The sequence below is a fragment of the Coptis chinensis genome, chromosome 2 (genome assembly GCF_015680905.1).
Source record: "Coptis chinensis isolate HL-2020 chromosome 2, ASM1568090v1, whole genome shotgun sequence".
NCBI classification, from domain to species: domain Eukaryota; kingdom Viridiplantae; phylum Streptophyta; class Magnoliopsida; order Ranunculales; family Ranunculaceae; genus Coptis; species Coptis chinensis.
In genome coordinates this window covers 96,244,654-96,267,240 of record NC_141457.1, presented here as the reverse complement: position 1 = coordinate 96,267,240, position 22,587 = coordinate 96,244,654, and the positions used below count along the sequence as shown (strand labels likewise).

At 34.2% G+C, this 22,587-nt stretch overlaps 1 protein-coding gene across 2 annotated transcripts; it reads right to left on the bottom strand.

Moving 5' to 3' along the window:
• Positions 1-5,320: 5,320 nt before the first annotated feature.
• LOC147519325 (calcium-dependent protein kinase 26-like) lies at positions 5,321-12,604 on the bottom strand. 2 transcript variants are annotated; one of them, XM_086590952.1, is made up of 9 exons: positions 12,287-12,604; positions 11,437-12,205; positions 10,657-10,800; positions 10,421-10,573; positions 9,500-9,615; positions 8,361-8,528; positions 7,721-7,945; positions 6,717-6,849; positions 5,321-5,558 (listed from the first exon to the last, which is right to left on the bottom strand). In XM_086590952.1, the coding sequence occupies exons 2-8, from the start codon at positions 12,176-12,178 to the stop codon at positions 6,745-6,747; spliced, it is 1,653 nt and encodes a 550-aa protein (XP_086447078.1). In that variant the 5' UTR covers positions 12,179-12,205; positions 12,287-12,604; the 3' UTR covers positions 5,321-5,558; positions 6,717-6,744. The 2 variants fall into 2 exon arrangements, with proteins under 2 accessions (XP_086447078.1, XP_086447077.1); XM_086590951.1 differs by having other exon boundaries at positions 11,437-12,447.
• Positions 12,605-22,587: the final 9,983 nt, after the last annotated feature.

Sequence of the window (22,587 nt, the reverse complement as noted above, 5' to 3'; positions counted from 1 at the left end):
CCTTGGCAAGGTGCGGGTCGGTCTTTCAGAAAACAAGTTCTTACAGCGCCGGGGGGGGGCTTCGAAGTTTTGCCTTGGCAAAGCTGGTGGTCGCTCGATAAAACCGGAGTTCCAGGCGTTTGAAGCGGGGTGGCTCCAATTTAGCCTGCCTAGGGCGCGGGTCGCACTCCGTGTAATTCTGCGAAGAAAATTTCAGTGCTGAAACGAACAACCACAGTTAGAATCAAACAAGGGTGGGTGGGTTATAGGAGTTTGGAAAACTAACAATACTAAAGAAAACAATACTAACGGGAACTAAGATGGCAGCGGCGCCATTTGATAAACATAAAAATGAATAGTTTTACCTACGAATACAATTACGCATAGGTAAGTAAAACTAGAACTAAACTTTACTCGTGTTTATCAAAGATTATTCTACTCTCAAATCTATCGAAATAGAGTGGAGTAAAAGATTCGTTCCACTCCTAGTTCGTTAGTATTGAATGTTTTCTATGACTATCAGTCTATCCAAAGTTAATGAAAGTTTTACGAAGAGAATTATACTACGATATGAATTCAAATAACAAGATACGCTAATTCAAACTACATAATTTCTAAATTGACTATATGATAAGGAATTATGGGGGATTGATTCCACCTTAACTCGACTTAATCAACTAACAAAGATTCGTCATGATCCAAATTTCAATGTTTTCGCATATTAAAATGGTAATTCTAATCCCTAATTATACATGGCAATTTCTACAAATTAATAACTAGCATGTGAAGCAACCAAACTCATTCTCATGGTGAACTAATTACTTTCTAGAATTGAATAGATTACCACGATGATTTCTAAGTTAACAAAGATCAAGCTTCATCAAGGCTTCTTCAACCCCCTCTAATGGAGGTTTAGCCTAAAATCATTATGTTATCATTTCCCAATGAAATTAAACAAGACATCATATAAAGATTGTAAATTTACTAATTTAATCTAAACAATAATTCAAATCTAAATTAACAACTAAGAAATGATTAACAACTAAGAATCGAAATTAGATCTAAGTAATTTTAAATAACAAAACTGAAATTATGAAGAACTCACTACTTTTATTAATCTAATGAAGGAATAACAATGATTTAATAATCTAAATTAAAACAAGGTATGAAAACTAATTAATGGAAAGAAAACTAGATCTATAATTATTCTCCAATGACTACTTGCTACCTCCTAATTATCCCTTCAGAGTTAAGTCTTTTCCATTCAAATGGAGGAGACCAGATCCATATTTTCGTGCATGGGCTGAGGAGCCATGTTTTGGGCCAGAAAATCGAGCCCAAAGCCCAATTTCTTCAGTCCATAGACCTCTTTCCAGCCAAATTTGACTTCAGTAGACTTTTCGTCCACATCTGCTCCTCTGATTGGGTTAAGGTATAGACCATTGAAAAGCGCTTTCCGAGTCGGTCGTTTTGACATAAGGTAGGCCTAATTCCGAGGTCTGAGCCCAAAGATATGATCTTTGGAAGTTCTGCTGACTTTTGTGTATTGTTTCTGCCCACGTTGACTTTGACTTTTCAACTTAGGCCAGGCTTTTTAAAGGTTTTCTCTCCTTGAATCTTGGCCTTTAATCACAGAACTCCTTAGCAACCAACCCTTGCTCCTTTATCTCGCCAAAGTGACACATTTCTGCACATAATTGACTCCAAAGCCTGAAATACATAAAAACACATAATCATCATTAACTCTTATTTATTACTCGCATAATTGGTCTAAAAGTATTATTGTTAAGGGGTTAAAACTACAATTTTGGGCTCTTATCATGTGTCTCGGATCTCGTCCCTATGAGGATATCCTCGGGGTAGACACTCTAGGGAATATGATGAATATTCAAGCAAACATCGAAAACTAGGAGTGTCCTACATTGTAAATTTGTACTTTGTTATTATTTTGTGCGACTTTATTTATTGTCATTTCATCTTTAATACCACTCTTTCCGATTATTTTCTCTCTTGTATCTTATGCACTCATATCCCACACAAGATGCACTAGTGCATATTAAGAGGTTACCCGACCATAGTGCATCATTAGGTTTTCTTCTTGCTAGAAGTAATCTGATACTTACTGTGATGTCCAAGAACACCTTTTCTCAAATTCTCTAAGATCACACAACTTTAGTAATGAACTGAATGAAGAAGATGAATTGAATTGAATTAAAGTTTTTATTGATTGGCGATAGAAATTTACAATCTCTCTCTCTCTCTCCTGTTTCTAATGGTTTTTCTGAAAATGATCTCCTGAATTATTTTTTCTTGCTCTTCCAGTCTTTATATAATATCTTGATTTGGCTTTGACCCAATCAATCTCTGACACGTGTCCCTTGTCTTCCTTATCCTCTTTCCTGCTCAAATACCTGCAAATGTTTGAAAACAACCACGAAATATACCGAGACATTGACCCTTATGCCAATGTTTCGAGTTTTGAAATATCAGTTAAAATATCTCAAGGCACGATATTTGCCCACTACATCGACGGCGCCAATGTGATGTTCAAGAACACCTTTTCTCAAATGCTCTAAGATCACACAACTTTAGTAATGAATTGAATGAAGAAGATGAATTGAATTGAATTAAAGTTTTTGTTGATTGGCGATAGAAATTTACAATCTCTCTCTCTCCTGTCTCTAATGGTTTTTCTGATAATGATCTCCTGAATCATTTTCTCTTGTTCTTCCAGTCTTTATATAATATTCTGATTTGGCTTTGACCCAGTCAATCTCGACACATGTCCCTTGTCTTTCTCCTCCTCTTTCCCGCTAAAATACTTGCAAATATTTGAAAACAACCACGAAATATACTGAGACATTGACCCTTATGCCAATATTTCAAGTTTTGAAATATCAGTTAGAATATCTCAAGGCACGATATTTGCCCACTACACTTACTGCATAGAATGATCACAATTTCCTCTTTCGTTTCTTTTACATCTTAGAGCTGCCAAATGTATCGTATTTTTTTTTTCCTTCTAAAGAGTTTTATTTTAAGTTTTTAAAGAGAAGGGAGGAGAAAAATCAGTACAATACCTATTTATAACATTGACAGGTCGGGTTAGAGTTTTGGTTTTCATTATGAGGCCCAAATGAGTCTGTGGAGGCCCAAATGAGCCCAAATTTTGGGGAGGCTGAGAACCCTTTGTTTTTATATTGGAGAAGTTTTAAATCTTTTCCTCTCTATATTATTAAATTAGCCCAAAACGAGCTGAGCACTGACCTTGATGTTTTTTGCTTTTTTAGTAGATATAAATGACAATCTCGATTTAAACTAATATAACATATATATCACAAGAGTTTCTAATTCACTTGGTTGTGTATCCCCTCTCTTCATAGGAGAGTTTGCAAGTTTGAATCCCACAAAGTGTTGACTGGGATTTCTTTTTTTTGGCGAAATTATATGATGCGACCTGTTTGTGCAACTATTTTGAGCTATGCTATTATACGATGGCTAAGTTATTAGTTATTTATTTGTTTCTATTTTTTATTTCTGGAAGGAGAAATATAATTTGGATGCCACTTAAAATATGAGTCCCTATGAAGTTATTAAGAGAGTTTAACAATGTTTATATGTTTACTATTTATATTAATTACTAGAGTTTAACAATATTTATAATTTAAGTTAACATATATTATGTTGTCTCTTTAACATTCTTATCTCATATAGTTATTTATTTTTATTTGTAGGAATAAGAAGTTATAATGATTTTAATTTTCTATCTTGATAAACAATAAAAGTGCTCTACAAATGGTATTATCGATCCGCATCAACATAAACCTTAGGTTGTACTCTTCCCTCTTACTGTTTGAGTAAGAGTGAGGAATTGACATAGTTGTAGTTACATCTCATAGAAAATTGTTGTAGGAGAGAGATTAAAACTTTAACAAACATAATTGAGATCTATGGTTCAAAATTCCCAAAAAATACTTGTTACCAATTGTATTTCAAATTTCAATCCAACCGTAGTACATTATCAACTCCTGGCAACTCCAAATATTCCAGTTAATATCGACACATTTCGTTCGACATTTTTGTCAAATATTGAATGAACCCTATAAAAATCCCTAAAATACACTTTCTTTTGTTTCCAAACTCACACACTCGCCGTCACTCACTCAATTAAACCGTGTCTTCAATTCTATCAAAGAAACAAAAGAAAAAATCAAACAACTACACCAACCCACGGGCTATTATATTGGCCCCAGGATTGTAATACTTTTGTTAGGGGTGACTTCGGATCGGATAAAGGGGTTTCGGAAAATTTTCTAATTTTTTTAGGATGGTAATATCCTTTCTAAATCCGATCCAATTATTTTTCGGATGACAATTTTTTTTCCGAATTCGGAAAATTGGAAAATTTTCGAAAATTTCAAAATCTGCAATAAATCGGAAATTTAAATTATATAATTGGATTCTCTTTTAGAATAACTATTTTTTATCCAGTTAATACATTCATTTAACAATCATTTTGAAATGTATTAATTCAGTAAACAACTTAGACCTTTTAACACGTTCATTCAACAAAAAAATTTCTTCATGTTAATGCATTAATTCAGTAAATAGGAATATGGGATAAATTGAGACATGAACTATAATGACAATATTGATTTCTTGAAGTTGTGACAGAGATAATGTTCTATTTCTCTAGGGTTTTTATTTAGTTTGTAAACTATATGTAGTTTTAATTTAGTAACTATATGAAATAGACCGCTATATGTTAAAATTTGGAAATTAATCGGAAATTGGATTGGATTGGATTTTGAAAACACATCCAATTCCGATCCAATTATTTTTCGGAAAAATCGGATATTGGAATTTCGGATATCGGAACACAAATATCATTGCCAAATTCGGAAAAATATCGGATCGGAATTCGGAAAAATTGGGTTTTCGGACAAAAGAGACACCCTAACTTTTGTACCCAAAATCACTTTTGCATATTTGCAATGTCTTTTTTTCAGTTGGTGGAAACTGGAAACACCTGCTGATCCCTCGCCTCATCTTGTAAAATTTTCACCCCTTGTGCAGAGTGCAAGCAATGTTACAGTTTTTGAAACCAATATTTGAAAACATCTTTTTTAACTTGTATTATGCTCTAAAATGCTTTGGTAAATTGTGTTTATACGTACTGTTAATTCCTGAACAAACTTTAGCAAAGCAAAAAAATTCAGACTATATTTTAGATCACGGCTATCTACCTGAAGAATACAAGTGTTTATGCTCTTTTTGGAATGATTGTGTATGTCAGAATGCTTTAATTAATAACGGACAAAATTTAGCTGACACAACAGAAGAAATGAAAGATCGTTGTATACAGAAGAACGTTAAAGAAAATGATACAACAGAAAATGCCCCAACCAACGACATTGTAATAAGGTGGTTACATCTCAAAATTATTAGGCCACGAAGGGCCATAGCAAGACACAGAATGTATACAGCCAGAAGGTTTGTGTATATCTTTCAAACTTGGACAAGTTGGATTGCATCTTTGGCGCCAAAATCACCAATTCATCTGGCATTGCTATACAAACCTGGTAACATCAATTTTAAGAAAACACGATATTAGACCATGATTAAATGGATGGACTTGTAAACTTCAAATTTAACTATTCTTAAGTGGTATGTGTTAGGTCCCAAGATAGCTGTTGAATAAGCCAACAAGCATTCTCATCAACAACTTGCAAGTTGCAATGCTCACAGAGGAGAAAAAGCGATCATCCTAAAGACCCACACGGAAAGTTATACATCATTGAGGAAGAGGTAGTCAGACAATATTTCTCTGAATAAGCCACAGATGAGGTACTTCAAGAGGTTCATTAAACCAACAACAATTTCAAACAGTGTGGGGTTAATAGGTTTAGAAGTTAGTAACTCTTCTCTTATTCTTCATCATCTCTCGAACCTATAAGAAATTATGTTTTTGAACTGGAGCTCAAGAGCCAAAAATGGTTGTAGAAGGTCTGCTTGACCATCCCCCAGATACCATTTATACATGTATCATCTACCACGTGGCTCAAGAGATATCTTCAGACTGTGTAAATTATACTAACACTGCCAAATGTCTAACGGTAAAGAGTTTTTCGTACTCCAAAGTGATTTCTCTAGAGGTAAAGTGATATAGAACAACACTAATAAATTTCCGGCCCTTCATACTGTATTTGGAACAAATCGTTTAGAAACTATTGTCAGGAACAATGTGTCTAGAAGAACAAAAATAAATATAAGAGCGGCAACTGGAGAGAAGAGTTTATTCCTTTATTGCAGACTTTGACTTTGTTAGAACTCCTTTTATGGACCATAGGGAATATGATGAATATTCAAGCAAGCATTGGAAACCTCGAGCGTCCTACATTGTAAATTTATACTTTGTTATTATTTTGTGTGACTTTATTTATTTTCATTTCATCTTTAATACCACTCTTTCCGATTATTTTCTCTCTTGTATCTTCTGCACTCGTATCCCAGGCAAGATGCACTAGTGCATATTAAGAGGTTGCCGGGCCATAGTGCATCATTAGGTTTTCTTCTTGCAAGTAGTAATCTGATACTTACTGCATAGAATGATTACAATTTCCTCTTTAATTTCTTTTACATCTTAGAGCTGCCAAACGTATCGTATTTTTTTTTCCTTCCAGAGAGTTTTATTTTAAGTTTTTAAAGAGAAGGGAGGAGAAAAATCAGGACAATACCTATTGATAACATTGGCAAAGTAAAAAGTTAACGAGGTGACTGCATCAAACCGCTTCGCATGGTTCGTCTTCCAAGTCCTGCATTGCCCTTTGTCATCATGGCAACAAACTCACCATAGTCGATCCTTCCATCCTGAAACACATAGATCCAATAACAAATGGAAGGTCAATCCAAGATGCAAAATTAGACCATTATAACAACTATTCAAAGCCAATTTTGAGAAATACTTTGGACATAACAGAGAGGAGCCACCACCGGATATCACTTACAATCTTGGTCAATAGTCAAAACTGAAATGGTAATATGATCCTAAGCATCCCTTTCTATAATGTCTTTCATGAAAGTATGGCTTATATTGTTAACCACTGAAAAAAATACCAACTATTTTCATAATATCAAAGGAGTGAGCATGAATTGGAAATATTGGATGGAGGCCCCGAATTGTTAACCACAACACAAATTGATCAGTTGACAAATTTAACATTTTCATGTCGATAAGCATGCAAATTGAAGTGAGTGTGCATTTGCGATAAAAACAAAGGAGAAAGACTACCTCGTACAATAACCAATCGAACAGAGTACCATGATACCGATATACTTGGAAGAAATCAGACCCGTACCATAAAGGCAAGGGTTGTTAAACTAGACGTCATTAAATCAGGACAAGCCTGCCATGAATCAAAATAATCAACATGTCTACAGGACAGTATGAGAGAGAGAGAGAGAGAGAGAGAGAGACCTATCAATAATGAAGTGACTATACTGACCAAACGAGATTAATTTGATAAAACTTAACATAACAGATAAGCTGGTTCAAATTGTTAAATCCTATTCTTAGCCCCATCAGCTAAATAACAGCTTGTTTCAAATACTAACAAACCCCTTTCAATGATACGGTTTCAATTATTTATATATATGTATAACCTTTAAGAGAAATTTTTAGAAAGATAGCAAACTAAATTTTTTGCAATGCCCATTCATGAAGATTCACATAACCACTTACATTATCTTGATCAACTTCGTTGATGATATCTTCAAGTAAAACATCTGTCATGTTATGTTCTGAACAAGCTTGCTGCAGTTCATCAACAGTTATATAACCACTTCCATCCTTGTCAAAGTACGAAAATGCAGCAACGAGGTGGTCCTCGCGCTCTAGCTTGTTAAGATGAACTGTCGCAGCAATAAATTCACCATAATCAATGGTGCCATTGTTATCCACGTCAGCCTGCAATTATCCTTTGTTAACTACATTGAACAAGGGAAAATCATATTCTGTACAACTAACTTCATAAACATGATTGACCAAGGTTTTATCTTTATTTTTTGACTTTTTTGTGAACATCATTAGTTTTAAGTTTTGACCCCTAAACGCCTAAACCCTTTACCACCCCAAACTCCCCTCGCTTCCCAAGGTGAAGGTGGGGATTGATTGCAAGACCTTTGGGGCCAACCCCCCAACATTAATTTTCATGCCCAGATGGCCCTTATACTAAACTTATCTAATGCAAATAGTCTCTCTTAATATTTCAAGATGGGAAGAACTAGTCCAAGAAATGCATCCAAAACTATTTGATGTCAAACATACCAAATATATGCCACAAAATCAACTAGCAAGCCCTCATAACTTTTTCAAAACTTACAGCATCCATAAGATCACGGATCTCAGACTCCTTCAAGGTAGAGCCGTATCTTTTCAAACCAGCTTTTAGTTCATCGAATGTGATTGCACCACTGTTGTCAGTATCCATTGCCTTGAACATCTCTTTCAAACCAGCAATCTCCTCCTCTGATAAGCTTTCAGCTATTACCTAATAACAGACAAAGATTAATTGAAGAAGTACCAGTTTTATTGAAGGAAAAAAATGACTTGCGTCTAGAACAAGCAATTAAAACATATCTGTGCATTCAATTATGCAAGTGTGTGCGTGTATGAAGCAACTCTAAATAATGATATGAAGCATCAACCAAATATGAATAAGCTTCACTCTCGTAGTTGATAAAAATTTCAAACAATAGAATTCGTAAGCAAGAACACAAGGACATAAGTAGAGCATTACATATTTACAATACAAATTATGGAAATAATACTATCCGCTCCCCAATGATTTTAGGGAAGGTGTTAATACTACGCATCCATGTAAACAAATAAAGGATATCAAAACTCAATGTGGTTGTTATAAATGAAAATTTCATTCAGATAAAACACAAAAATAAAACAAAATGGACTTTCCTTTTACTTTTTCTTTCTTTCTTTTATGGTTTGGAGGGCGGGGTCGAGAACCAATTATATGAATCAAGACATCCAACTAAATCAGCACCGCTTAGGCCATATATCATGTTTAACCTTACCGGGAGTCATGAATGGATATCACAAACACAAGTTTATGGGTTCAGCCTGTCTGTACATTTACCTTTTAATAAAGAAATCTTCCATCACATGTCACTAGTTTTAACTTTTAATTCAGCAGGTATGACTATTTTTCATCCCTGATATTTGGTGGAGAAATGGTTCCCGCCAATAACAGTTTCAGAAGGACATTTTCTTTGATTAGGATCCATTGTGTTGGTTGAATCACTTAACTAAAACACAGATATGTAAGTTTTGATTAGGGGTAAGGTTAATGTTCCCTCCTTGTAATCAGTTTGTTTCTTATTTTTTAATAAATTGGTAGGGATCCTGCCAAAACCCTGCCCTCCTCTTGGATGATTTCTTTAAATATGTATATAGCTACCTAAATATAGAAATACCTCAGTATCATATACAAATGTAAAGAGTTACCCGTAATGCCATTTTCTTCAACTTATTCATAGCCGAGAACTGTTTAAGGCGAGAAAGGACAGCTGGATCTAACGCACGATCAGGAGCAACTCCATTTTCACATATCCATGGATGACCTAAATAAAAAGGGAATGAAAATAATGCATCTCAGTGATGATAATAAACTGTTAACAAGTCACTTATTCTGGAAGGACTCAGGAGGCATATCCTTCTTCTTTATTAGCCCTAGTGAAGGAACAAGATAACTTCAAAATATATAAATAAAAATAAGATACGTATATACATCAATCTGTCCAAGTCTGCATCTTTAGATTACTATTGCATCAAACTTAAGGTCTGCTTTGGGCATAGTTTGAATTGCATTTCATATATAAGCAAAAGGGAGCCCTGGACTAGTCATCTACATCTTGATGTATACTCTATTTCCAGCTTTACCCTCACTAAATTTAGTGAGACATAAGACTTCACAAGATTGTAGCATATACCAGAATAATTTTGCTTCTTAAATGTTTGTCGAGTGCACAAGGCGGCCTAAAATGGCTAATCCAGTGCAGAGGCTCCCGCAATGCAATGAGCCTGACATTGTAGCATGGCAGGAACTTACGTTTATATGAATAATACTTTTTCATCAGAGATTGCAGACACTTCACTGTCATAACGAGACATAAATAGCCTAGGAATGAAGACACTCTATTACAAAATGTGAAAAGTATTAATCAAAAGTGTCGAATAGCAGACATTTAAGAAAACATAGAAAGAAATAAATGTCATTTTTTTATCCGTATCAAGATAAACAGATGTAAAAGGAATTTTTTGCCAAATAAAGCAACCAGAAATGAATTTCATCACCATGTTCCTGCATATACTATACAAAATATAGATGAAAAAAACTATTCCTAGGAATAAAATGTGCTAACATACATAAGACTTCATGAGCAGTCAAACGATCTGACGGGTTAGAACAGAGCATGTTTTTGATAAGATCCTTGGCACTGTCGGAGATTAAAGGCCACGGGTCCGACTCAAAGTCAATGACTCCCTTCAACACCGAATCAAATATCCCCTGCTGCGTTTCTGTATTTTAATATGAAAAAAAAAAATCACTAATCCTGTTGAACTAAAAAGTGTGGAGCAATATTAACAAACATCTTACACACCTGCCCAGAAAGGCGGTACACCACTCAGCAAAATATACAGTATCACCCCAGCTGTCCAAACATCTGCTTCTGGACCATAATGCTTGCAAAGTACTTCAGGGGCAACATAATATGGGCTTCCAACCACATCACTGAAAATCTGACCTGCAATACCAAAAAATCAAATGCAGTTAAACAACCCATGCGTGTATTCTTAAAACAAGTAAATATATCCTTGTGAACATAATGCATCCGTCAATAAGCATGTAAAGAGTTATCTTCAATATCTTCCCAACTCCCAACATTCTCTATCCATTTGGGGAGTCAAACATCTATTCACCTCTAAAACATGATGTTCCCACTACCACCATAAACAATACAAGAAGAAACAAATGGCTTAATGATCTTAAAATGCTCCCACCTATCACTTATCTGCGGCATTCTCTTAGTTAGGTACACCTTATAATATAATTCTCTAGAAACCAGACAATCCAAAGGGGGCTTTCTTTCTTTATATGCATGATTCATAATAGCCCTACATTGGCATAAAGAGAGGATGATTTGCAAAAACACCCTTCAAAGGAAACAGACAACACAAACCGCTTCTCAATTTCTCGAAGCAATAAATCAACAAATACTATTCTGTAAATGGTTTATTATCTGATCAGCAAGAAAACATTGCCTTTTAGTATAACATGCATAACAAATATATAATACACACTCAAGATCCTTAATGTGCATTTACTCAAACTCAAATTCACTTAAAGCATAAAAGGAAATAAAATCAATAGTTATCGATACCTGGTTTAAAGAAAACCGAAAGTCCAAAATCAATAGCTTTAAGCGAAAAATCATCATCCTTATTAACCAACAAAAAATTCTCTGGCTTCAAATCCCTATGTATAACACCAAGCGAATGACAAGTCTCGACAACTCCCACAATAATCTTAGTCAGCTCAGCTGCCTTTCTCTCACTATAATGCCCTCTCTGAATAATCCTATCAAACAACTCTCCCCCAGAACATAATTCCATGACAATATGAACATACAACGGATCTTCATACGCCCCTTTAATGGCCACAATATTCTTATGACCCGATAAATGATGCATTATCTGAATTTCCCTCTTAACATCTTCTACATCCTCTTTCGCAATCAACTTCCTCTTGGCTATAGATTTACACGCGTACTCATTCCCAGTAGAAACTTCAGTACATAAATATGTAGTTCCAAATTGTCCCTGTCCTAATTTACGACCAAATGTATAAAGATCGCGTATATTCGCTGTCTTATGACCCAACACTTGACTCTCCATTCCTCTTCTCATGCTTTCTCTATCTATATTACTATAATCACAAACTTTTTTGGCGGTTTCTTTAAAAAGCTCTTCTGCTATGATTTGTTGTGTGTTGAAACTTTTGAATGAGCGACGTGAGTTTGAGTGGGATGAATTGTATGATTTTGAACAATCTGAAGGCTTTGTGTTATAATATCCGTCGTCTATATATTTGTCTCCGAATGATCCCCGGCATGTATTGCCCATATAAACCTCATTCAATGAAATTTAAATCTGGTAACAAAAACAAATATATAAATGAAACTCAGAGAAACTTTAATGAGAGAGAGAGAGAGAGAGAAAGAGGTGTGTTACCATGATGATTAAGAGGGAAAAGAGTAATGGGGAGTTGAATTTTTCAGTTTTGGTGAACAGCTTGTGTTTACGCGGTTCCAGGGAGGCTTTTAGTTGGGGTCAATAACAACCTTTTATATTTATTTATTTGACTGGTCCTCTTTTATATTTTTAGACTGTCTAAAAAAAATCTTTTAGAAAAGTAAAATTATTTAAAAGGTGAGGGACAGAGGAGATTTCGGTGATAAGTGAGGAATGAATTTGGCTGAGGTGTGATTTTGTTATTGATTATGGAACAAGGGAATTGGAGAGTAGATAAAAGGATTGGATTTTTTTTTTTTTTGTAGTAAACAAAACTTTCTCAGTTATTCTAAGTTTCTAATGAAATACGAGCCACAGAGACACAAACACATTGAATTTGCAAATTACAACAAATGTTGTCTATTCAGAAGTGGTTCACAAAATCATTTTTACAAATAGCTATGGATAATGGATCCAGTTTATTGTTGTTTGTAATTTGCATCCGGTTCTAAAAAATTCATCAAAGTCACTACATTTCTTAAAACGATCTCGGCCATAGAATTTCTCAAGAGAGGAAAGATCAGTATAACTTCTTGATTCTACAAATAGAAGGCACAAAATAAAATTAGAATTATAAAAAGTAAAATAAAATGCAGTACTAAAGTTAAAATCTAGCTATTGATAGATGTAATATCACAAAAGTTATTTATACGAACTTGAATACCTTATACGAACTTTTTATTTTAAAGTAGAAACTCTAGTTTTTATTAAAAAAAATGTTACCTAAAGTTACTTAAATGTACGTGACAGAGTATATTAAAACTTAGTAACTAAAAACATTATGATTAACGATTCAACAACGACAAAAAGCTCCACAAAAAAGATTGGATAATAATAAGTTGACAATCTAAAGAACAGTAGGAGAAAGAGATGCACCATTGTACAATGAAAAAGTACATAAACAAATGCACAACATCTTAGCAAGCAGAGATCCAAAAACTTTCCGATTGATCTGGTCATTAACTTTTCTTAATTTCTTTCAAAAAGACGAATTCGTAGTGCAACAGTAAACTCAATATTGGCCATTTTATGTGGTGTTTATGGCTAAATTATGTAGTAAACTAGCACAAAATTAAAAGGTAGGTTGACTTTACAGTTTAGTACCAAATCCAATTAACCACTAGTCCATACTCCATACCGACATCTTAGCCAGACTTTATGAGTTTGATACACTAGAACTTAGTTTTTTATTCCAATTATCTACTAGCCATATATTTAGCATTAACCAACTCATTCAACAAGGATTAAATGGTATTCTGGAAGGGATGACAATTCAGGGTGTCATCGTAGGCCCGCAAGCAATATTGAAATCTGGGGCCAGCGATTTGAGTTGGATCATGGAAGCCTTTTAAAAGTTTAATATGGTACAAATGCAAATGCAAAATGGGCCCAATACGATGAAGTTTGTTCCCACGGAAAAAATATGTTCATATGGGAAAATCGACACCACTCGCACTTTCCTCTTCGTCGACTATAATTTGCTGTTCCCCTTTTTTCTTTCTCTCCATGCGTTTGATCTGAATTGGTGTGAGATTGGCCTCTTATTATACTACTGTCTTTCTCCTGCTGTAAACCAGCTGTTTGATTTTTCTCTTAGTCAAGTTTATTGGAAAGGTTGGTTTGATCAACCAACCAACGTTCAGAGTTTTTGTTTTTGTTGTTTTTCAAACCACATTAAGATGGCGACGGAGATTTTATAAGATGGCGGGCCCAAGTTGAATATGGAGTATTGTCCCGGGTTAAATTTGAGAAGAAACATGGTCTTTTAACTCGACTTCTACTCGAGAATAAAGTAGCCAAGTTTCACGGGATAGTCTACTTCCCAGTAAATTTAAGTGGATTTTGATCATCGTAAAGAGAGTGTTTAACACGATCGCACATTCTCCGTATAGTGAGGGTGAGGACATGCTTGAATTCCCTCTTCCTAAATGTGGACAGATCGTTACTGGAGAGGAGCTAGTTATCTGACTTATTTCTTTACCTTGTTTGGTGTGTGCAAAACACTTGAAGGAGGAGGGTCTCACAATTAGGCTAACGAAGTTTTCAGAGTACATTAAATATTGGATGATAATATATAAGGGACAAGTATGGCTCCAAAGTTGGATACCAGATCCTGAAGGATTTGACTTCTGATTTGAATTTTGGTCTCGAGTACCTAACTGGCTAACTCGTGTCGACCTCCAATATAGGACCCAGGTAGAGTTTGTAGTTTATCTGTTTATGCATTATGCTAGAATTATTTTGCAGGCCCATATACTTGAGCACCTGCTGTGCTTTCCTGATCTGTAAAGTGAAAGTTCAATCCTCAACAGAGTCTGTATAGCTTATCCACATGGTGGTGAGAGAATAGAAGCAGGGGCGGCTTTGAGGGTAGCCGATAGGGCATGGAATCGGGTCGGGTATATCTGAATCCGACCCGACCCGATTACCGAATATATCGGGTTCGGGTTGATTTTTGTATCCGTGTATGTATTCGGGGCGGATTCGAATTCGGGTATGTCGGGTTCGGATATAATTTTTGGGATTTTTTTGAATTTTTAGTGTTATCCGATCGGGTTAGTCGGATTCAGTTGGGTTCGGGTCAGATTCGGATATTAAATTTCGGATATAATCGGGTTCGGGTTCGGATTCGGATACTGTGAAATTATTCGGATTCGAATTCGGATATAGCCATAGCCGACCCGAACCCGATCCGATCCCTGCCCTAGTAGCCGAGATAGGCGGGCAGTTGGGGCCCAAATTGTTTGCCCGGCCCCCAATTTAGTAATGACTAGATTTTCCCGGGCGTATGCCCGGGATCTATTAAATATTTTGTGTGTTGAAAAGGCTTTACAAAATGTCTCACACAAATTTCCGAATCAGAATATATTTTTATTGAAAATAAACCGAAATACGTCAATGAGCAGCGATTATAGTGCATAAGTAATTGGAAACTAAGGGATCAAATTGAGATAGTCTCTTCACTTTGTGGTTTAGGATATTAATCCATAATTTTCAAATAGAATTATATTAAACTCGATCTAGCTTGTATAATAATTTTCTTAGATTTATGGTGATTTAGTGGCAAATTTTCGAATAAGAATATATTTTTATTGAAAATAAACCAAAATCGCTAATTAATGAAAGCGCCGATTATGGTGCATAAGTACTTGGAAACTAAGGGATCAAATTGAGATAGCCTCTTCACTTTGTGGTTTAGGATATTAATCTGTAGTTTTCAAATGAAATTATCTTAAACTCGATCTAGCTTGTATAATAGTTTTATTAGATTTATGGTGATTAGTGGTAAATCATCACCGCTCGGCTTACACACTAATGTGTATAAATCACTAAAATAGATTGATTGTTTTCATATCTTCAAAGAATACACTACTCCCACTTGAAAAGATTTATCACATGAACGTGTCCTACGAACGGGTGTCGTTATATTAAATTATTCTAAAAAATATTAGCAACTATGCATAGCTATGAGATATGAAAAATTATATTAATTACTCATTTAAATTTCTTGCACCACTCTCTATAAAAAGGAAGCATTAAATCTTGATAAAACTCATCGACTTCTTTTTATTATTAGGTTTAACAATAGAAGTTTGATTAAAGTTTTGTGAGAATGCCCAATGTGGCGAAGATAATATTGAAGCTACTTGAATAGCAAGACACTTTCAATCACAATAAAAGAATTATAATAAACACTACTTAAAATGCAAAACTATCTTTGTCGAGACATTTATTTCTCCTACATATAATACAAATATGTTTTAGGATTATTAATTCAATGTATTTGCATCAAGGTTCTGATTTTCCATTAATTATTCTTTGAGGTTAGTTTAATGTAGTACGTTGCATCCAGTTTTCAATTTCTCATTAATTATTCTTTGAGGTTAGTTCAATGCAGTTGCATCAAGTTTCCAATTTCCCGTTAATTATTATTTGAGATTAGTTCAGTGCAATTGCATCCACTTTATGATTTCCCGTTAGTTATTTATTAAGGTTAATTTAGTTCAGTTGCATCCAGTCTTCGATATTCCGTTAATTAGTATTTGAGATTAGTTCATTCCATTTGCATCCAGGTTTCAATCTCCTTTAATTACTCTTTGAGATTAGTTCAATATATATGCATCCAGTTTCTGATTTCCCATTAATAGTTTTTCTAGGTTAGTTCGATAGTTTACAATTTCTATACAGTTTGCATACATGTAAGAGTCTGTTTTTATAAACTCACTTTCGTTTTAGGTTCCTAATTACTCGTAATTACTCATGTGAGAAGGCTAAAAAAAATGGACATTTATGCTTTGAGGTTAATGCGATGCAGTTACATTCAACTTCTGATTTTCAGTTAACTATTTTTTGAGGTTATTTCAATGCATTTGCATCCAATTTCTGATTTCCCATTAGTTAATCTCTGATTTTAGTTTAATGCAGTTGCATCCAGTTTTTTGTTTTCTATTAATTATTCTTTGAGGTTAGTTCAATGCAGCTGCATTCAATTTACGATTTTATGTTATTTATTCTTTGATGTTTTTTTTTTTTTTAATGGTTATGGGGTTAAGGCAGACCCCCACCTGTGTTTATTGAACGTTGAACCTTACAAAGCCTTCCTAAGAGTTAGATCATTAGGGCAGCACACAAAGCCTTACAAAATCAAAATGCAACATGCAACAAACTTGACAAAGATGAGATTACTCACTAACTAGACATATCACAATGGGTCCTCGATCAAGAATGAAGTGATAGCAAGCAATGCTATCTCATTCTCTTACTTTTTGGCCATTAATTGCTTCACTATCTTTGGATGATCCTTCCTAAGATGAGTCTGCGCTTTCTCACAGTCACAAAAGAAACCCTCGCAGTTAACAACACACATAAGTGAGTCCCAGAGTGTCATCCCAAAAATTCTTTGGTGTAGTCCTCAAGATTCCTCATCTTTTTGTTTTAACTATTGACTTTACCTTTTTCATCATTGCAAAAGTGGGCTCTACTTCTCCGAAGAACGCTTCTTGTATTCTTTTGCTTCTTTTGGATTATGAACACTCCATTCGTTTTGATCCTTAGACTAGGTTGTATACCCCGATGTACTCTTAGGAACATGATCTACAAATAATTCGTGTTGGATTCAAGGAGGTCATCTTCTAATTCTCCTTCGCCGCATTAGCTAACTCCAAAGTGTTCATCTCTTGAGTCCCAATTTGCCAAGACATTTATAGGGTCTTTCTCATATGATACTACCCTACCCGGTTGAGTCTCCTCTGTTAGAAGCACCCATACTAAATGGTTAGGCCACCTCTAGATGATGTTCCACCTTTAGTAGCGAGAGCCACCTCTAAAACTTCCTCTTGCAGAAGTGCCACCTCTTACATCAACTTTGTGATGTTGATGTTGTGATTGATTTGTACAGATGTACTTAATTCCTCCTGTTCTTCTTGCTCAATCATTTGGAAGGGATTTATATTTTGCACAATTGGCTTACTTGGGTTGCTCAGAGTCGGAGATATAGAAATTACATCGGAGTCCCGAAATGTAGTGTTATTTTCCACCACATTAATGACTTTCAAATTTCGCCGGTTGGTACATTCATCGCTTTTGCTCTTTTCGTTTGTCACGGGTCTCTTTCACTACCCATACAATTTTAGTGTTTGATGTACAACCGACCGCTTTGTGCCCAAATTTTTTGCAAGTTGAAAGGTGCAACGGAATCCATGGATATTCAAGGTCTATGTCCATCTCCTTTTCATTCATCTTGATCCTAACGATTTCTTGTACTCATGATCAAACTGGAACCTCAACACAAAACTTTGCAAAGTTAAGCCTTTGCCTTAGCTTAGTGGGCCTGGTCCATACACATAGGGTTTCCTATTAGACTTGCTACATAGTCGAGTCCATCATTTGTCCATAGTTGTTTGGGTAGGTTCATCGGTTTTACCCAAACCCGCAATGTTTTGATAGAAGATTTCGGGCTTCCACCTCCGTTGTCCTTTCCCGAATGACAAAAAGCTTCCCAAATTGATATAGATTGGGTCGCTTCTAAGATTTGCCTCATGTCTTCCACTAAACTAAACTTGAAGTAAAATAAATCTTTGTCGAGTAGAGATGGAGTAACGCACCTTTGAGTTTCCAATTTTTTTGCACTAAAATCTCGCGACTAGTGGGTAAGGCAGACCTCCTTCCGGAAGAAGAACCCCACCACGAAGTTGCTCCACTCATTTATACCCTTGTTGATAAGCTCGGATGGGATTGTTGCAACACCGTCAACTATGTTGACATTCACCTTCTTTTTTAGTCTGTGAGTTGTCGAGTGACTTCGCTTTAAAGAGAGAGCTCCATGAAGAATTAGTAATGAGTACTAACTTGAGTCAAGAAGGAGAGGCCAAGTTAGCATTTTGAGGAGTAACATTACAAGCAACAGTTAGAGATGTTGTGCTGGTAAGGGGGAAATCATTGACGAAGCTAGTGGGTTTTCCATAGTGGTAGAGTATAGATCAATTCTTAGAGGAGAGATCTTCAAAAAGAGCCTGGCCAGAAAAGTAGAAGTTGTCAGTCAATGGTGGTCAAGCTTGGGAAGTTTGCCTAAAACGGGAGCTTTTTTTGTAGGAACTCTTATAGCCTATGATAAAAGATTACTAGAAATGGAAAGGGTATAAGGTTTCTCTCACTATAACTAGAGAGGGCCACACCATGTTGCGGCCTCCCCTCATCGATTGGTTGGTTATTATTCTTTGATGTTAGTTCAATGCATTTGCATCAAGTTTCCGATTTCCCGTTAATTATTTTTTGAGGTTTGTTCAATGCAGTTACATCAAATTTATAATTTCTCGTTAATGTTAATTATTCATTTAGGTTAGTGCAGTGCAATTTCATCCATTTTTCAATGTTTCGTTAATTAGTCTTTGAGATTAGTTCATTGCATTTGGATCCAGTTTTGGATTTCCTGTTAATAACTCTTTAAGGTTAGTTCAATACATCTGCATCTAGTTTCTGATTATTTATGCTTTGAGGTTAGTTTGATACAATTATATCTGGTTTTTGATTTCCCGTTAATTATTCTTTGAGATTATTTCAATGCATTTGTGTTTAGTTTTCGATTTCCCACCAATTATTCCATGAGATTAGTTCAATGCAGTTGCATTCGGTTTTTGATTTTTTGTTAATTATTTTTTGAGTTTAATTCAATGCATTTGCATCCAGTTTCCGGTTTCTCATTAATTATTATCTAAGGTTTGTTTGATGTATTTGCATACTGTTTCCGATTTCCCGTTAAATATTTTTCAAGGATTTGCATCCAATTTATAATTTCCCGTTAGTTATTATATGATGTTACTTTTATGCAATTGCATCCAGTTTTCGATTTATAGTTAATTACTTTTTGAGTTTAGTTTATTGTATTTGCATAAAGTTTCCGATTTCCCATTAATTACTCTTTGAGTTCAGTTATGTATTTGAATTCAGTTTTCGATTTCCTTTTAATTATCAAATGTGGTGTTTAATACCAACTTCTACTAATCCATCTGTAGTGCCTTTGCAAACATGACATAAATAGTAAATTATGCTTGATTTACTATGTGGGATCATCGAAGATTATCCAGTTCCCGATTTCCCATTAATTATTCTTTAAATTATGCATGACTCACTATGTGGAATCTTCAAAGATTATCTACGAACGGGTGCTGTTATATTAATTATTCTGAAAAGTATTTGCAAATATACATAACTATTATATATTAATATTATATTGATCACTCAACTAAATTTCTTGTAACGTGAAAACCTCACTCTCCATTTAAAAAAAAGAACTCACCTTTGATAAAACCCTTCAACGTTGTTTATTAAAAGAAGTTTGATTGAAATTTTGTGAGATTGCCTAATAAGGTGAAGTTCATATATATTGAAGCTACTTGAATAGTAAGGAGTTCCCAATCATACGGAAAGAGATAAAATAAACACCATTTTAAATGCAAAACTATATTTATCAAGAAATTCCCACAACATATAACCCAATTATGTTTTGAGATTAGTTAAATGCATTTGTATCTAGTTTCTGATTTTCCGTTATTTATATTTTGAGGTTAGTTCAATGCAGTTGCATCCAATTTCCAATTCCCGTTATTTATTTTTTGAGATCAGTTTAATGCAATTGCATCCATTTTCTGATTTCTCATTAATTATTCTTTTCAGTTAATTCAATACATTTGCATCCAATTTCAAATTTACTGTTAATTGTTCTTTGAGGTAAGTTCAATGCATTTGCATCTAGTTTCTGATTTCCCGTTAATTATTCTATGAGATTAGTTTAATGCATTTGCATTCAGTTTCCGATTTCTCGTTTATTATTTGATTAAATTGCATTTGCATCTAGTTTCCGTTTTCCCGTTAATTATTGTTTGAGGTTAGTTCAATGAATTTGCATCCAGTTTCCGATTTCATGTTAATTATTTTTTGAAGTTAGTTCAATGCATTTGTATCCAGTTTATTTTTTGAGATTAGTTCAGTGTAGTTGCATCCAGTTTCCAATTTCCTGTTAATTCTTTTTTAAGATTAGTTCCACGCATTTGCATCATGTTTTCAATTTATAATTAATTTTTCTTTGAGGTTAGTTTAATGCAGTTGCATCAAGTTTTCGATTTCCCGTTAATTTAATCTCTGGGGGTTAGCTCAATGCATTTGCATCTAGTTTCTGATTTTTTGACAATTTTTTTTTTTTAGGTTAGTTTGATGTATTTGCATCCAAATTTTGATTTTTTGTTAATTATTCATTGAGGTTAGTTTAATGCAGTTGTATCAATATTCCAATTTTCTATTAATTATTTTTTAAGATTAGTTTAATGTTTGCATTTGCATCAAGTTTCCGATTCTCCATTAAATATTATTTAAGATTAGTTCGATGCATTTGCATCCAGTTTTCGGTTCTCCATTAATTGTTTTTTTACGTTAGTTTCATTCAGTATTATATATTTTTTAAAATGTTTGCCATTATTGCTTTGCCGTTTTTTTATTTTTTATTTTTTTTTTATTATATATGTTTTGATGTTATTTTTTGTATAATTGTTTTAACTATGTTTTGAGGCTGTGTTAAAGATATATTTGAAATAAGTCGGTGTTCTTTCATAGACACTAAAATTGTATGATTTGTAATAGGAAATTAGTTTCTACAAATCACATATTTTTTAGTACTTTTTTTATTTGATCAAATATATATAAGAATTGGAACACTAAAAGTGTTTGATTCGTAATAGGAAATTATTTTTTACAAATCACCAATTTTTTAGCAATTGTTTTTTATTTGATCAAATATATAATAATTGAAAATACACTCAAACTCTCCAAATATAAGAATTAGAAATACACTCAAACTCTCCAAAGAGGTTCTATATACATGGAATTGTAGACTATTAGAAAAGACTATCTTTCATATTAGAGTGCCACATAGGAGAGAGAAAATCCTTCATTAGAAGTCTCTGCTTTAGTATATAGATAGTAGATTATTGCTACAGTTTTAAAATTTTCTCATTTTCGACTAAAATTCAAAAAGAAAAGCACTAGCTTGTTCACAAAACAGAAAGAGAACAGTAGAAATCCACTTTTTTCTTCTCCAAATTATCAATTCACCTCTTGTTTTTGCCAATCTTTGTCAATCTCCTCCTTTTATCGCCAGATCAACTCTCTATAAATAGTTTTTTTTTTTCATTAAAATCTCTATAATAGGGAGGACACACACTAAGAGCTAGGCTAGGGCCCCCAATAACTCAAGGCCACCCCCGCACAGAAGCTGTTGGCCCTGTAGTTGGGGGAGGGTAGTAGTGATAGTAAGATATCTACAGTCAAACAATAGTAATGGATCTCGAAACCTTGGTGAACTACTCATCTTTATATCTACTATCTATATACTAAAGCAGATACCTCTAATGGAGGATTTTCTCTTTCCTATGTGGCTGGCATTCTAATATGAGAGTTAGTTTTTTCTCTCTTCTATGTGGCACTTTAATATGAAAGATAGTATTTTCTAATAGCCTACAATCCCACGTTCATGGAACTTTTGGAGAGTTTGAGTGTATTTCTAATTCTTATATTTGGAGAGTTTGAGTGTATTTTAAATTCTTATATATTTGATTAAATGAAAAAAATTGCTACAAAATAAGTGATTTGTAAAAAGGTAATTTCCTATTATAAATCAAACACTTTTAGTGTTTCAATTCTTATATATTTGATCAAATAAAAAAAATTGCTACAAGATAGGTGATTTGTAA